At 43.1% G+C, this 18,182-nt stretch overlaps 1 protein-coding gene across 1 annotated transcript; it reads right to left on the bottom strand.

The window, feature by feature from the left end:
* Window positions 1-7,112: 7,112 nt before the first annotated feature.
* On the bottom strand, window positions 7,113-15,168 carry dld (deltaD). Its single transcript, XM_058628687.1, has 12 exons — window positions 14,702-15,168; window positions 14,315-14,611; window positions 13,468-13,528; window positions 12,531-12,788; window positions 11,222-11,282; window positions 10,956-11,086; window positions 10,665-10,834; window positions 10,333-10,549; window positions 10,049-10,222; window positions 9,211-9,940; window positions 8,813-9,092; window positions 7,113-8,683 (listed from the first exon to the last, which is right to left on the bottom strand). Exons 1-12 carry the CDS (start codon window positions 14,750-14,752, stop codon window positions 8,678-8,680), a joined length of 2,436 nt encoding a protein of 811 aa, XP_058484670.1. The 5' UTR covers window positions 14,753-15,168; the 3' UTR covers window positions 7,113-8,677.
* Window positions 15,169-18,182: the final 3,014 nt, after the last annotated feature.

Genomic DNA, 18,182 nt, shown 5'->3' with positions numbered 1-18,182 from the left:
TTCCCTCATGGCACCGCCGGTGAACACAGGGAGATCTGTTCCCATCAAGCTGTTCTCCGTTTTTGTCTCCATGGAGAGAACTGGCGAGTATTATTGTGTGAATTTGCCGTCTAATTTGTCTAGCCGTCGTGAATGGGCATATTGAGGAAAGGCGTGTATTCCCATGAACTGACAACCCTGTAAAAATAAGACTGGTGTGTAAAGGCCAACCGGCTAAACCAAGGCTGCAGACGGCGACAAAGATGCCAAAGCGCCTCCATATTGGGAAGTACAAATTTATTCTGCCCCTGAATTTAATTAAAAAGCTTTAAGTAGATATGATGGATTGCAGAAGGGAAATTGGAATAAGTCTAGTGAAATAATGTGAAGTGGATTGCATTAGAAAATAAACTAAAGAGGAAAATTGTCCAAATATCTTTTAAATAAATACAAAAATAAATACTGTTTAGGGATGTATTAAATCATTTGTATTACCTCTGTGTTATATTATAAGACTGTGTGATGTGCTTTGAGTTGCTATGTCTTTTGATTTGGTGCAACAGTATCACATTTCAAGTTTATTTCATTCATATAGCACAGGTGTTTCACTGAGAAAACATACACATTCAGGTAAGAATGACTACATACCAAAATAAACCGAAAATAGTTGAACCACAATATACAAAAAAACCCATAAATTTAAAAGTCAGTCAGTAAATAATAAAATTAATAAAAATGTACAATCTTAACTTACAAACTGATAAGTTGTGGAAACAAAGTGAAGCTGGATAGGAATTTGTGGCAGGTTAAACTGCATTCAGTGACACACAAAACACCTAATGAAGTGACAGGAGTGGCATCTTCTGCTACAAGTGTATTTAGAGATGGTCTTCTGCATACCTTGGTTGTAACGAGTGGTTATTTGAGTTACTTTCTGTCCTCTTTAACCCCTGACCTCATCAGACATTTTCTCTTTTTGTACACCATTCTCTGTAAACCAAAGAAATGGTTGTGTGTCAGAATCCCAGTAGATCAGACTACATGCCATGTATATTGACTACATTGTGCATGGGCATATGGAGTTCAAGAGAATATGCTGCAAAAAGAAAATGTAATACAAGTAAGCTTTTCTATTGTGTAATAATAGAAGTTTCATCAGTGGTTCTTCCAGAGTCAGATTTAAACAGTTTATAAAACATTGGAATCAGAATTGGTATTTATTGCCAAGTACATTTACACATATAAGGAATTTGACTTGGCTTTATGGTGCATTTAAATAGAAAAATCCAACATGTAACCTAGAAAATGTATACAGTAACACAAACACAAAATATGTACATAAGGTGCAATGAGCTAATGGAATTTATTTGATACGGTTTGTGCTTATATGATGAATTTGCGCCTCCATTTATCTTGTCATTAAATGAATCACTTCCTGTGTGCAGCATGGGAATGTTGCCAGAATAAATGCCACTTTAATGACAAACACAGAGACACTAAACAGATTATAATTTGATGGAAAATTCGGTTTAACCGGGAAGAATTTGAGAGGATCAGCAGGAACAGAGCAACACGATGATTCAGTCAAAAGCTGGTGATGGTGCCTTGTTTCACCTGTTACTTAAGAGTGGAAGAGAGAAAGACAGTGTGTGTGTGTGTGTGTGTGCTGCTCTCTCCCCTCCTGTGTCCTCAGTGGCAACATCTGCTTCCTCCGTGGCTCTTTCCCATCATGCAGTGGGCGTGTCCTTTGTGTTGCCCCCAGTTTCATTGTTCTAGCCAATCATTGTCCTCGCCAAGCTGTTCCCACCATGCACCAGTAATGACCAGAAGGCACTGATGGAAGCTGGTGTCTCTGAAGGAATGACTCTCTTTACAAGCGCTAAAACCCCCTGGGAGAGATGACAATAAGCAAAAAATAAATAAAAACAAAGCTCACAAAGAGAAATGGGGTTTACTTTAATCACGTTTGACTCCGGTTAAAACAAAAAAAAAAACAACAACAAAAAATACAGGATAAAAATGGACATGAAATGTAATGGAGACACATTTGCAGATATTAGAAAGAGAAACAATTAGAGAAAGAGGAAGCGTGAGGGGTAGAAAGATGGAGATGGAGCAGTGGGAAAAGATCTGAGCCTGGTCCCTGGGGAGCAGCGACAGATGAAGTAGCTGAATAAGCTGTCTGTCATTGTGCGACTCGGACTGCTGTGGTCACATCGTTTGTTCAATTTCAACAATGGAGGAAGGCTGAGAGAGAAATGTGTGTTTTCCCACAAGATTTAGCCCAAAAATTGCTTGTCAGTGACGCTCTCTCTCTGTTGAAATGCTAATAATGGAGAGAGAGTGAAAGTCAGTGAGTCACTGTTTGTTTTGTCGTGACATTAAGAAAATAAAGGCTTCACATGTACAGTGATACACTGTTCAAAGTGACATAGAAGGTAAATAATGCTTTTGAGCTGACATTTCTGAACCATTTCACACAACAACAATGTTATGTATAAAACAGTTTACAAGTTTAAGCACAATGTGGTATCCAGATCAAATAAACATAATATAAAAATCAAACAAATCAAAAAGGCATGAAAGATGTTGATCAGTGTTTCTCAAATCTGGAAATGATTATGTTCTCAAATGTCTTTTTTTTTTTTTTTTTGTCCTCAAACCAAAATGATTCAGTTTTAATGAGTTAGTTTTAGTTTTATTGAACAAAGAATCCAGGAAATATTCACATTTAAAAGAATTAAAAAGTTATTTTAATTCTTTAAAAAAATAAATGCTACAAAATAATTGTTTATCAAAATAGTAGTTTATAATAATAAATATGGCTCAAATATCTTTAGACAAATCTGGGCCACCTTTGGTAAAGATGTGGTAGAACTGATACTGGCTTATGTGGATGTAAACCTAAAGTGCATCACAGATAATGCATGAATTGTGTTATTTTAAAACATATCTGTGCCCACTTTGGCAGCAATACAGCACAGTATAGGCACTTGTTAATGTGCGTGTGAGCCTAAGTTGGCCCACATACTGTATGATGCAACAAATGTGTCCCGGCTATCTGGAAACAAATCTGTTTTTCTGGTTCACATGTGGCAGCGATACAGTGGCCAGGTTGTGGCCTACATCTGGCAAACAGGAGTCGACCGTCCCAGTGCCATCATTCCACGCAGTATTGGTGCTTTTCTATGACACGTTCCGGCTCGGCACAGCTTGGCACGGTACAGTTTTTTGCTTTTCCATTAGTGGTAGTACCTAGTACTTTTTTTTTTTTTTTAGTACCTTCTCTGGCGAGGTTCCAAGCGAGCTGATACTATGCGTGACATCGTCAGACTGCTGTCCACTGATTGGTCAGAGAGTGACGTCACTGGAGGAGTCATTCACAAGACGTGCCATGCTGAGGTGAGGCGAGCTGGGACTATGTAGTGGAAAAGCCAGATCTGGGCTACAAATGTTTTGCTATCGAGCAGAAGAGAACACCTTGAAGGACTTGTTCTACAGTTTTATATCATGGGTACAGGTTTTCCCCTGTATCCATGTACTAAACTCTATTTTTAAGAGGAACTTTGACCGTTCACATCATCAATACAAGTGTCTTCAGTCTGAATTTTATGTGACAGCTGTGAAACAACATGATTGCTCAACATGCGGCAAAAATGAGGATGAGGACAATGTTCAGTGCAGGCGCACGTGCAAAAAGCCACATGGGTTCTGATAGTCCAGTCCACTCCAACCTCATTTGTAGGTAGTTTTCACATCTAATAGTCCACTAGACGAGATTTGAATAGGGTTCAGGTTAGAATTAAGATTAGTTTAGGGTTATAGTAGTGATGGTTAAGGTAAGAAGTTGGGGAATGATTTATGTCAGTAAGTCTCCTCACAACAACAAGGGTCAGTGGCCAAGTGTGAGCTGCCTTTTTTTTCTGTCTTTGTTGTCCTTTTACAAAGAGTCTTTTTATACATACACACAGGTTTGCACAGCTATTCTTCTTAGGACACTGCATTGCCTTAACAAAGCCTTATCCATAACCCTTGACCTAATCCTAACCCTAACATAAACATAATTCTAACCCTAACACTTAAACCAAGTCTTCCTGAACAAGCCATTTAAAGTTGTGGGGACCAGCCAAAATGTCCTCGCGTCCTATGGTTTTAAGTTTCTGGTCCTCACAAAGATATACATACAAGTACACACACACACACACTGAAACTAATCTGTACGAGAAGAGGAGGGTATGAATGGACAGATTAATCAGATTATAGCAGAGACACACTTAAACAGCCTGTTCAGTGGATTAGATATGGTCCTGCCTACTCCCTGTCAGAATAAAAAAGTGTGTGTGTGTGTGAGGAGAGAGGGAGAGCGTAAAAAAAGATCATATATTATCATTTTATGACACATTGCAATACTACGGAAGAGGATTAGGGCCATATGTCAAAACAAAATGAAATCAAAGTAATTAAAGTTTAGTTTAAAGTTTCAAGTAAAGAGATTAAAGTCAGAATTTTGACATTTTTTTCAGAAGTCTGACTTTTGCTTCTGACGTTTTTCTAGAATTCTGCGATTAAAGTCAGAATTAATTAAAGTCATAAATCTCTCTGACTTATTTCTAGAATTCTGGGATTAAAGTCAGAATTTTGACCAATTTCTCAGAAGTCTGAGAACTTTTACTTTTTTTTATTCTCACTGACTTTTTTTCTAGACTGCAGGGACTAAAGACATAATTTTGTCTCAGAATTCTGACTTTTTTCTCAGAAATGTGTCCCTATGTGGCCCTAATCTTCTTCAATCCACAATTATTCCTGTAGTAGGCATCCATCATGACTTAAACAGAAATCCTCAGTACCACAGTTCTACATGAGAGGAATCAACAAGCCCACGTAAATATACAGTATGTCTATGTGCCGATGTGTATGTTTCACCATAAGGGAGTTTTGATGTTCCTCTCAGAAGTGCAAAAAGATATTGTTCCTTGGCAGCCAGTGACCAGGGGCTTTGTCTGACCACTGACACCAGTGAGATGCAGAGAGGGAGGATGCGAGAGTGTGCGACTGTTCAGTGGCTGGAGGACGGCCGAGCTGCAACAAAAGACCAGCTTTAAGCCTGTCTCCTGTGATTTTCCAACTCAGCGAAAACCTATTGTGGCCCTGAAAAGAAAGTGAAGTTAAAAAGCTTAGCATGGTATGTGCTAACAACTGCCCGCTGCTTGCGCAACACAAACAAATCATTTTCTGAGCAGTCACAGTTGCAGTCGTTGGAAAGGCAACAGTTACTGTGTCGACAACCAACGGACAAGTCACAGTGCGGTGAAGTGTTGCCCTGTGAGGTCAGAGGAAACTTCACTGACGGAGCTTTTGTTGTATCAATATACTGAGTTAGTTTGATGTTACTGTTCTGACTCTGTTTGGTCTTTGTGAAACAAACAAAAAAAGTGAAAGTAACATTATTTGTTTGCTTTGTCTTTCATCTATAAACAGGCTCTGTCAAGCAAAACTATCAGACCTGACTGAGGAAAAGCTTGTGTGTATACTAGAGGTGGGTCAAAATATCGATTTGGTGATATATCACCATCCTTTCTCGAAAATCACTACGCCACGGCAGATATCTATATTTTAGTGCTCTTAAGCCAGCAGTCCCTGCCAGCGTGTTGCTACGTCACGTCTCCTTGTAGTGGCGCTGCTCAAATGAATGAGGGAAACTTGGGTGTAAGTTACCTGGCCTAAGAAGAGGGAGTTTACAGCGGGATAATGGCAGAGAAAGCTACGTTAAGTGATGCCCCTTCACTCAATCCATTAATACATAGACTTTATGCACTTTGTTCTCTATGATGTGAATAAATAGAGAAATCCTGCACTTTTAAACTTTTCACCAACGTTCTGTTTCCTTCAATTAGACAGATATCGTGATGTATCGCTACGTGATTATCTTGCAATATATTGATTATCACTTTATCGTTGTATCGTGATATTATTGGTATCGTGGACCATGTATCGCGTATCGTATTGTGACGTAACCTGGGATTCCCAGGGGAAGGTGGAGGTATGAAACATTTCTCCAACTACTCAAAGACTTGGTTTTTGATCAGTTTTGAATTCACTTCTGATACTTTTCATTGACACTTCTTTGTGTTTTTCTAGTCACGCTGCCGTCTCCATTTTTTACAAGCACATAATGCCATTGCTTCCATGTGTCACGACATAAAATGAATGACTTCCTGTCTGCAGTGTGGGAATATCACGGGGTGGAATTAGGTACTGATAATATACCGAGAGTCATGTGGAGCTGATTTTGATAAACGTTACACTCTACAGTTTTGACTTGACTTTCCTCCCCCCCACTTTAGATCTAAGCCCCAAACTTAACCAGCTCCTCAGAAATGATACTCTGCCTCATTAGGACCAGGTTTTGGTCTCCATGAGGACTGCTAGTCCTGACAAGGTCAGAGTTCATGCCACAAAAAAGGTCCCAAAGACATAACAAATACAAGCACACACACACACACACACACAAAGTAGTTGAGCAGGGGCACCCAGGACTAAATCCAGACTGGTGGTTTCTCTTCCCAGCTATAAATACCCCTCTACTTATATATACACACACACACACACACACACACACAGAGGGAGAGAGGGAGACTCCTTAAAGAAGCTTGTAGAGAAGTCAAACACATCAAACAAGACAAAGTAATAAAAATATATATACACAGCCAAGTACATGAAGACTCTCTCTCTCTCTCTCTCTCTCTCTCCCTCTCTCTCTCTCTCTCTCTCTCCCTCTCTCTCTCTCATACTCATACACCCACACAAATACACACAAAGAGCAAAGAGATGACTCTGGCTTCAGAGGAGGCCAGCTAAGCAGTCTATGATTATGGGGTGTGTCTTTGTCTCATTTAGTGGTTCCACAAGGAGACAGTCTTCTGCTGTGTCAGACAAACTCACACACTCTCTCTCTCTCTCTCACACTCAGACACACACACACACATACACGGACGTATGCAAATACCATCACTTACCCCACAGATTAAATATGTTAGAACTCACCATGTAAAAATGGCTGTGCAAGTTGTTTCTTTAAATGAATGTGATCTTGAATAAAAAAAAAAAAAGAAATCACTCAACACCAGATCGTCTATATTTCATTCCTCTTTTATTTTGGAAAAAAAAAATATTGCGCTGTTTCTCCAGTAATAAAAATGACAGGCTCTGTACATACGACTTCTCTCTTAAATACAACACAGTCACAGTGGTCTCAAGTGCCTAACATACATGCATACATACATACATTCATACATACATACATACATTCATTCATACATTATCTGCCAAATAAAAACAGTCCAACTTAAATTATAACAGATTTAACAAAAAAAGAATCACAACAAAAATAAGAACACAAATAATTACATCATTAAATTAAAGGAATACATCTTTCTTTAGATAACAAATAAAATAAAAAACAAATAAATTGATCCAAACCAATGGCAGGCAGGGTGATGGTGTCCTTCAATTGGCTAATAATAGTGGAAGACGTGGGAGTAAAAAGGGGGGAAAGGGCAGTGCATACATCTGACACCACACAATGACATCACCTCTTCTGTACACACACACACTCTCATCCACACACACCTCCATAGTGCAATGAGGTCTTGGCAGTTAAGACTAGTCCTTTATAGCTCACTTGGAAACATGACCGCATCATCAGAGGTTGGGAAAATGACGACAAATTTTTACAATTGTATTTATTTCACCTGTTTTGTTGTTGTTTTTTTGTTTGTTTTTTTGGTAAATGGAGCAGCAATTTAAACCATCCTGTCCTTTTGTCTCCCTTTGCTTGTCCTCTAAATAACGACAGTGTTTCCTGAGTCGCCCTGCCCCAAAAACATTGCCCTGTGTATCAAAAACCTTCAGGGGTCAGAGGCCAGTATGGCCCAACAGGATCCATGTCGGATCGATCTGCAGTCACTACTGGAATCTTCAGTTCTCTGTTTTGTTTTGTTTTTTCTGCTGAGAACCAGCTCAGCCAACATCATCATCTGTCAGTGCTGCAGAGTTAGAAGATGTGAAGCTGGTGAAGCTGTTTAAAATTGTCAAGGAAAACTCCGAATGAATTCTTAGCAGCTGCAATTTTAACATTTCTAACAACTCACTTCTGCAGCACTGCACAGAACATGAACCGTCCAATATCCGCAGCAGCTTTCACACTGCACATAACAGTACTACAACAGTACTAAACTGTTCATTCAATCAGTACACCACGGTACAACAATATCATCGGTCAGCATCCAAGTCGATACTTGGAGCGGAGAGTTCATCCTGGTACAAGCAGTAAAATCATCCAGTACTGCGACGGAGATAGTTCTTCATCGCTCCTCCAGCACTCTTTATTTGCTCAGCGCTGTTTCTGTACAAGGTCTGTACAATCGCGAGTACTTTTCTTTTGGTACGTCGTCCATGGCACTGAGGGTCAAAAATGTCTAGTATTCACCCATAGTACTGCAAAGTACCAACTCGGTACTGACTCTGTGTTGGCACAGCAGCACCTTGGCTCTAAGTCCTCCGGTAAAAAATCCCAGGGAACAGCAGCAAACAGCAGGAGTAGAACCTCCTGGAGACAAGCTGAGCTCTACTGCTCAGGGCTGGTGTGTGTGTGTGTGTGCGTGCGAAACGCCACCGACCACAGGAAACTGGTCAAGTATCATACCTGTAATACGGGAGAAGAAGAAACATCAGCGTTTTGTACATTTTGCATTCAGTCGGCAGTGTGTGTGTGTGTGTGTGTGCTGAGGAGAGTTACGGTCCCACAAAGACAAATCTGTTTCTGTGAACTCACCTCTGTAGCTATGATACATTCATCCTTCTGGTCCGATAGGACGTACACGGACTGGTATTTGGTGTCAGTGGGGCACTGATACTTGCTGTCATTGGGACAGAGGTATTCAGCATCACTGGTGGACTGGTATTTGACGTCGCTGGTGGATTGGTATTTGAGGTCCCGGGTGGACTGGTATTTGAGATCACTTGCTGCGTGGTCGTTCAGCTCGCTGGACGACTGATACTTTGCTTCGTTGCAGCCTGATGACTCTTCCTCCAGTTTGTTTTCTGATCCGTCACTGTGGGTTAAAGAGCAAAACCTGATTAAAAACAGATTCAGACACGCAGCCCCTCAAAGAACAAATGCTAAATCAGTTTTCATAAACTTGGTTTACATGGATTTTGACAGCTACGCACCTTTTTTGCCTCTTCCTGTATCTTTCCTCTGAGTCAAACTCATCCAGCATTTCACATTTGACCTCTGTTTCATCGTGCTCCTCTTCTTTACACAGTAGCAGCTCCTCAGGCCGAATCTCATGGACCAGGTTGTACTCCACACTGGGATAGCGAGTCTTAAAGCCGTTCTTCTCAGATCCATTGAGCCCACTGACTGCACTCAGGCCACTCAGGGACCCAGCGAGATCTGAGTGGTAGTCTGCCTTCTTGTTTGTGTTTTTAACTGACGTCGCCATCATCGCACCCAGTTCCTTGTCACTGCGGAGGCAGTTGTTGGTGGTCGTCAGGTTGTTCATGGTCTCGCGACTGTCGCTGTGGACACTGTCGCTGTGGTGACTCTGCCGCTCTTGCAGTTTGACCCGAACGTAGACGATCATCACCGAGCAGCCGATCAGGATCACGAGGACGAGGAAGACACCAGCGCACACGGCCGTCCACGGGAACCCACTGTTGTCGTCCTCCTCGTCTTCCACATTTCCATCTTCTGATGTGGAATAACGCCAATCGGGTCCGTCCACCACAGGCTGACCCTTGGGCACCTCGGGTAAGAGGAACTGGCAGTTGTGACCACCGTAGCCCGGTATACATGCGCAGATATAGCGGCCACCGCGCTCGTGGCAGGTGGCTCCGTTGTGGCAGGGGTTGTGAGAGCAGCGAGAGATGGGAGAGCTGCAGTTTTTGCCGATATAACCTATAGAAGAAGAATAGTTTAGAATAGAAACTAATACAGAACTACACACATATACATATAAAAACATGCAAATTCTATCCAAACAGAGAAATCTTGAAGTTGTCATACCTGGAGGGCAGTTACAGGTGTAGCCATTCACTCCCTCTTGACACGTCCCGCCGTTCTGACAAGGGAAGGACAGACAGTGTCCAGAGATGCTGCTGCTGTCCTCACAGTTAGGGCCAGAAAAACCGTCAGGACACTGACAGAGGTAGGAGTTCACCAGATCTACACACTCTGCACCTGTGGAGGGGAGAGGATTTTGGATGAAGATTGAGGGTTAGTCAAGTCCAGATATTCAACTCCTCTATCAGTAACAGTCAAATTAAAAAAGAACAATGAGGACAAAGTACCATTTAAGCAGGGGTTGGAAGAGCAGTGGTCGATTTTCTTCTCACAGTTAAAGCCAGCGTATCCCGCTGGGCACTGACAGTAGTAGCCACCTTCAGGGTTGTCCACACAATGTCCATCATTGAAGCAAGGTCCATCTGCACAGGTACTGGCGCTCAACTCACAGTTGTTGCCGTAGAAACCAGGGGGACAGGTGCACTTGTATCCATTCTCGTTATCCTATAGAATATAAACAGTGGTTGTTTTTCAGTGTTTTTTCAGATAATACTTTATATTTTTTTTTTATCTACACATGACTTGTGATTACTCATTCTTCATCTTGTCTAGTGCTCACCGTGCAGCTGCCTCCGTTTCGACAGGGATTTCCAGAACATTCATTGACCTGGGTCTCACAGCTGGCACCTGTGTATCCAGGTGGACAGGAGCAAGTGTAGCTGCCCTGGCCAGTGTTGGTACACGTGGCTCCGTTCTGACAGGGCTTGTGGTGCGTACAGTAGTTCAGATCTGGTAAGAGCAAAAGAAATACGCATTTGTTAACAACACATTTTTTTTAATATGAAAACAAAGGGACGTATTTGCCGAAAAGGGGATTCCAACAGAGCAGTAAATCGCTCAGTAAACTCACCCTGGTTGCAGAAGAGCCCGCCCCAGCCTTCCTGGCAGTTACACTGCCAAGGCTGTTGGCAGGTGCCATGGAGGCAGCCTGGGTAACGGATACAGTCATCACAGTAACGTCCACTGAATCCCACACGACACCTGTTGACACAGCGTTCATTGAGAACTGTTTAATTACACGTACGAGGAAAACAATCATGAGGATAAAAGCTCTTTGTGGAATAACATTAAAGTTTAAGCAACAATTGAAGGGAATGTCCTTGACTCTCTACTTACTTGCACTCTCCTGGTTTATCACAGAAGCCATGCTCTTCATCACAGCCAGGAAGACAGATTGCTGCAGAGAGGAAACACACAGTCACAGGTGAGTTATGGGAAATCCAACGTCAGAAACATGTTTGCCCTCCATTCACAAAAGCCCTTTTCAAACTGTTGTGTGCCTGTTCCCTTGTTTACTGTCTGTCTGCAGCCAATCTTTGAGTCTCTCTTTCTAGTTTGACCCTGTCATAGAGACTTAATAAACCATGTGTGGTGTTTCATGTCCATTTGGAACAAATGTTAATGGGAAAAAATTTAAATATTTGGTGTAATCGGGGTCATTGCTGAAATATACTGGTTTCTTTAATCCTGAAACAGATGCTGAAACAGTCCACAAGCGGCTGCACCAGCTTGGGTCACCAAAGTGGGGAACCGTCCAACACTGGTTGCACTCCAACACAAAAGCATCCCACACAAAGCCCCCTTTCTCCCCTTGACTGTGGGTCAGAAGTCCCTTTTCTCACCCCTGCCACCCCCCACTCCCCACCCCTCTTCTTTCTGATCCTCCTCTCCTCTCTTCCTCATCCATTCACCTATCCTTTCTCTCTCTTCTCCTCGCACTCCTCTCTCCTACGCTGTCGTTTCTCTGCTCTGCTCCTCCAGTCTCTCCTCACTCCCCTCCGCCTCCTCCTCCTCCTCCTCCTCTTCCCCCACCACGGCCAGCTGGTCTGTGTGGAGCTAACCACCAGACAGCTGCTCCATTGTCTCCTCTCACCGAGCAGCTGCCCCCTCCACAACAATACACAACCTCGCTTGGCCAATCAAGAGCCCGGGCAGCAACAATACAGGACCCCCACTTGGCCAATCGGGGAGGAGGTTTGGGGCGAGGAGGCCGCAGTGGTCTAATGGAAGGCACGCGGCGTGTGAATTACTGAGGAGCCAGTGCGGCTCATTAGAATGGAGGCCTCTGCTGCTCTGGGATAACTAACTGACGCCTGTTGCACACGGGCCCCGCATTAGGAGGCGGAAAAGGTCCCTAAACAATAATGATAGGCATCAGATAGACTGTTGGGGAAATTAACTTTCAAAAGTACCATGTCAGTGTTTAATTGTGGATCTTTAAAGTTACAGCTCGTAGTCCAGTCTAAGCAAAAACTAAATGCAAAGCGTGTGTTATGTTATGTTCTGGTGTTGGTGCAGTTATTTGGGGATCAGACACTCATGACTGTGCTGTTTTTTAAGGCACATCCATCCCACAAGTGGCAATCAGAGAAATATCACTGAAATATAATGCTGGATTAAATCGAACAAAAACAAAGCCACTTACGTTCAGTGCAGTACTGTCCCTTCCAGCCAGAGTTGCATATGATCTCGCCACGCTCGCCACAGCTGAAGTGGCCGAAGGCGTCGTCTCGCGGGCGGCAGAAGACGGAGCAGCCGTCGCCGTAATAGTGCTCGTCGCACAGGAAGCGGTAGGAATATCGCAGCTCTGTCCTGCCGGCTGTTTGTATGTCTTTGAACCATTCATCTCCCACGCTGAGGTGACGCTGAGTGGTGACCCTGCTGATCAGACGCTCTGGGTTGTCTGCAAGAAAAGTGAATCCCAGTTAGTATCACTGACTGAATCAGAAGTTATATTCCCTGTGTTTACATTCTACATTTTTCTACCACAAGGCTACCACATTTATTTACTTTTTTTACAATTTAACAGTTTAATAAGGGGTTATTTCCTGCTCTCCATCTGCTCATTTACAAAAAAGATTGTCACATTATCTTTATCACCAACACACCCTTACACACTCATGTGCTGCTTGTTAGTCAGCATTAGTGCAGTGATAAGAGCAGGAGATAAAGATAAGGGCAGCAAATATAACCCCAGTGGGGCAAATTACAACAAGCACCTGCAGAAGGTATGTGACCTTTTTACTCAGTGCACTGTTAAAAACACCTGGTGTCATTTAAGTTTTGATTCCAATTGTTTATCTTCATTTATGTCTTACTTTTATTTGTATAATGTCAAAATAGGAATAAACTCTGATGTACAATTTGGTTTAATCTGTTGAAATCGTATCACTTTTTTTGTTTTACATGAATGAGGGCGGTTCATTGAATGTGTCAACACAGTAAGTAGGCCTGAAGCATTAAACATGTCTTATTTATGAGCACTGAGTGAAAACGTTGTTATAGTGAAAGGAAACAAGGCCACTGTATCAGCCTTCTGGTCTGTCTGAGTTACACTGCTGCCTTCACTGGCTGCCACCCACCTGTTGTCAGGTCGTCCAGGGAGTCAGTGTGCAGGGCTTCAATGATCAGTGAAAACGTCCCCTGAGGAGAAAACACAGAGAGTCAACAGCTGCTTGGCCTGGAGGTCCTCCTTTCCTCCCCTCCGTTCCTCCCTCCCTCCCTCTGTCCGTGGAGCAGCACAGGGCCATTAGGAGGCCTCCCAATAAACTTCACAGCCTAATTCCCCGTGTTGATTAGGGGCCTAATAAGGGCCAATACCTGCTCCCCTGTTTCACACCCTGCTACTATCGCACTCACTCTGCGCCGTAAAACCAAACGAGGCGGAATTTCACGCTGCGCTGCCAATGATGTGCCAACTCAGAGGATGTTAAATTTCCCACCACGCCATGGTCGGAGGAGAGAGGCGTTTGGTGAAAACACCCCCACTTCTACCCCCCCTCCTCCTCCACACACACACACTCTCCCCTCCCTGCTTTATCCCACCAAAGAGCACAGAAACACACTACAATAGCCCCTCTCACACTCTGCTGACAAAGACCCTCACAAGTGTTGAGTTTTAAGAGCATCTGTTGCGTTTTGCGCTCTTCAAAGATAATGTGTCCCACTGGAATAAGACAATAACAATAACTCCACAGTGTGTCCACTCGTGCCACTCACTCTACATGTGCCTAATACCCAAATGATCATAAAAAATATACATATCTATATATATATGTATGCATAGATATGAATATATGTATATATATATATATATATATATATACAGATATATCATACAGTGATCTTGATGTATAATTTCTTTTAATGTGAAATACAAACATATTATCATTAAATTGTTGTTGCTTATTTATGTCACCAGACACTCACCGGCCATGTGAATCCGAAGGGGAAGCGCACCGGGTTGGTAAAAGTGTCAGCGTTGGTCTCCGGCACCTGGAAGGAGTTGGAGCCGAGCACAGGAGTCACAGCTCCGCCGTAGGTGCAGGGAGGCTCGGGGGAGACGTTGGCCTGGTAGTGCTTCAGACAGATGCGAAAGAAGGTCTTGCATTCGCACTGATGTTGGCTCTGCGAGTGAGCGGAGGGGCAGCAGTTGGCGTTGCCCGTTGTGCCTTTCTTGTTGAGAAACTCCTGCAGCTTCAGCTCAAACACTCCCGAGCACCAAACCTGCGAGAAGGTGCGTCAGAGACAGGTGAGTTCAAGGTGTCGCTTAAAACAAATGAATGATAGCATTTGACTCATGTTGAGTGGACCTACCTGGCAGGCGAGGGAGAGGGTGACAACCAGGAGCAGAGACAGGCGTCCCATTGTGTTGACAGCCCTGAGACAAGCAGTGAAAAGGCTCCACAGGTCCGAGTGGCCCCAAGTCAAACAATCATGGAGAAAAGCCTTTTCCCTTTAAGTCACAGTCAAGGTGAAGGGGTGAGGAGGAGGAGGAGGAAGGTCTTCCACTGGTGCGTCCCCACTTTCTCCAAACTCACGCGCCACCGACAAAAATGTTTCAAAAGTAATCCTCAACAGAAGGATCCGTGAATGAAATCCCCGCTGGAAATATTTAAAGAGCGTTAATTCCAAACCAGTCGATGTAGGAGAAAGAAGTAAGCCTTGTTTTATTTTTCCTCTTGGTTCATAATGATGTGCTGATCCTAAAAAAAAACACAGAAAACAAGTCTCACACTCTGTGTCTCTCTCACTTTCACAGCGTGTTTGTCTGATGGATGTCCTGCCCAGCACTGGGTTTTATACCGGGCCAGCAGGCGAAGGGTAATAAGATGCAAATGAGCCTGCGTGCTCCTCTTCTTCCCCCCTCCCTCCACCACCACCACAAGTCCGCCCCGGGGCCATCACAAAAGAAAGAGCAGGATGGAGGGTGGGAGGAGGAGGAGGGGAGGGGGGGGGTGCACACAACTTTTCTAAAACCCGCCCCCACTCCTCTCTTTCTCTCAAAGGGGACAGACCAAATGGCTACTGAGCTGTTAAATGTGCAACAAACCCCTCTGCTCCCCCCAACTCTGATGCCTCCTCCCTCCTTCAATAACACAACATTTACATTCCGACAAATTCTTCAACCGAAATCCTCCACATCACAGCATCAAGTGATTTATATATGCAGCAGCAGCAGCAGCAGGCTCATATCTGACTGAGGGTTATGGCACAGCCCGTGCGCTTGGCCCGGTGCCTGCACGCATGCATGGGCAGCCGGACAGCCAGCCAGCCAGCCAGCCGTCCCAACTGCGCCACAGCGACCATCTGCTCCGGCGCATTCCTATGGTGGTGTTTCACACCCCCCCACATCCAAATCCAAAACAAGTCGATCTGTTCCTGTTACCTTATCTTTATTTCTCTATTTCTACATGTCATGCCTCCCCACGTGCGCACTTGGCACACTGGGAACAAGTTCTTGTTTCAAATTAAAAAGGGGGGGGGGGGGGGCTCTTCCTATTTGCACATTATTATTTACACTACATATATTTAAAGGTGTTTGCCCACATATAAATATCAACAATATAAAATAAATCATGTAAAAACACATTCAATTATTCCCTTTACAAACACATTTTGTCACATTATGACATTATTTTGACTTGTAACCACTCCATGGTTGTTTGTGAAACAAACTCATGTGCAAGGACGCACGGAAATTACTGGCGCACTGGCGGCAGGGTAACACACCTTCTTCACCGCGTGTGTGTGTGTGTGTGTGTATTTCCCCTTTACTTGCTTTTTTTTTTTTTTGGTGCGGGCAGTAAAAGAGAGACCCGGTGGCGTGTCACTCGCGTGGCTGTCATTAAGAGACTTTGTGCAGAGACGGAGGAGGAGGAGGAGGAGGAGAGAGAGAGAGAGAGAGAGAGAGAGGAGGAGGAGGAGGAGGAGGAGGCAATGAGGGAGTAAAGTTTTTTTTTCTCTTTGTGCTTTCAGCTGTATGGTAATTGGTCCGGCAGCACCTGCTCTCCCACAATAATAGATGACGAGAGATAGAGAGAGAGATAGAATTAACAATAATCTTACAACATGTTTGATAGGAAATAAAATATCTCTTTTTTTCCCTTACTGTAAAATGTAAACAAGCAAGCAAATGTGTATGTGGGTGTGTGTGTTCCGGGTATTACTCATGTTGTGGGGACCTAAATCTGTTTTCACACATTACTTACACACCTTATGGGGACTTGTTTTCCTTATGGAGACACAAATGAAGTCCCTAAAATGTAAGTTATTCAATTTTTTTGATCGAAAACATGTTGTAAAGTTAGGATGAGGTTAGGTTTAGTAGCTTTAAATTTCCACAATGTATGAGTAGTAAATAATTATCTTATCTTGTCAATGTAATGTCCTCTGAAGTCATGGAAACCAGAGGTGTGTGTGTCCCCTTGTATTTGTTTCCTCTTTAGGACCTTCTCTGGGATAAACCAAAACGTGGTCCATATGAGGCAGAACCTCATTTCTGAGGCACTTGTTAGGTTTAGGGCTAAGATTTGATTAGTGGTTATAGGTTAAGGTAAGGCATTTTCTGGTTAAGGTTAGGCAAAGGATGGCTGCGCAAACATGTGTGTGAGCAGAATAATGGGGGAGGGAATTCACACTTGTTGGTATGACAATGATGATGATGTTATTATGAGCTTAAGGCGTATGGCAAATAGTAAATTTATTCAAACATGTCTATTTATCTATCTATCGATCTATTTTCTTTGGTGTTTTATGGCTTTCATCATCCATAATGTTGCATTACTTCCTTTGCCTCTTCTTTTCCTTCTCCTATTGTTAGGGTTACAGACGGACAAAGCAGCACATTAGAGTAAAATGTCTTTTGTCTTAAAGTAGCATTTTTGTAAAAGATAAGAAATGATGTATGATGTATCTAAAAGAAGAACGATGATATAAATGTCAAAATACTTATAGCTATCTGCTCACAGAAAGGAAGTGAGGGGCTCAGAGGGGGGTTGCTTATTGGGCAGAAGTGTCAGTTGATTGTGTTTTGCTGTCACATGTCAGTCACTTGAATCTGCACAAACACATTAGCACAATAGTAATATCCAGAAATGTCATACCTTTTTTTATTTGGTGAAAACGAGCAACGCGCTGTTAAATCTTGTCTGTGATTGGACGGTCGTTCCGCGGAATTCCTGAGGGCTACCGTAATGACAAGTATATAGGTGCAAAGCTCTATTTCTCTGCTTTCCATCCATCTGTATCCATCCATCTTCTACCACTTTATCCTCCTTCTTATGGCAGTTGATCATGGTGTCATAGCTCTTGGCGTGCGTTGAAGGAAGAAAAGTGTGTTGGCACATGCACATACAAAGTTTTGCATGTTGTGTACTAACCAGCACTCTTTGGCAAAATGATGTTCCTGCGCTCATGCATTACCATTGAAGAACTTAATTTGGTTGTCTGTTAAATGGCAATTATCTTTTCATTTTTTTTTTTTACAAAAACTGGATTAAGAACATGCAGTTTGATCTCATGACACGGGACCTTCATGTCAACACGTACAACAGCGCTGATGCATTGTGGGGGCAGGAGAGCTGGTGTTGTGCCATCATTGCATAAGTTTGATGACCCTGCAGCTTGGCTATAATGCCCCCCGGGGTCAGTGTATATTGATAAATGAGGAGGCTATGACTAAAATGCTCTTTACACCCCTTGAGTCTGATTGAAGGGCCTTTAACCTTAAGCTTTAACACCATTATCCTTGCCTGCCACAGTCTTCCCACATACCCGTATGTGTGTTTAGCTATAG

This window comes from Solea solea, chromosome 5 (genome assembly GCF_958295425.1).
Source record: "Solea solea chromosome 5, fSolSol10.1, whole genome shotgun sequence".
Classification (NCBI taxonomy): Eukaryota; Metazoa; Chordata; class Actinopteri; order Pleuronectiformes; family Soleidae; genus Solea; species Solea solea.
Note: the sequence above shows the minus strand (reverse complement) of the source record. Positions and strands in the feature narration are given on the sequence as shown.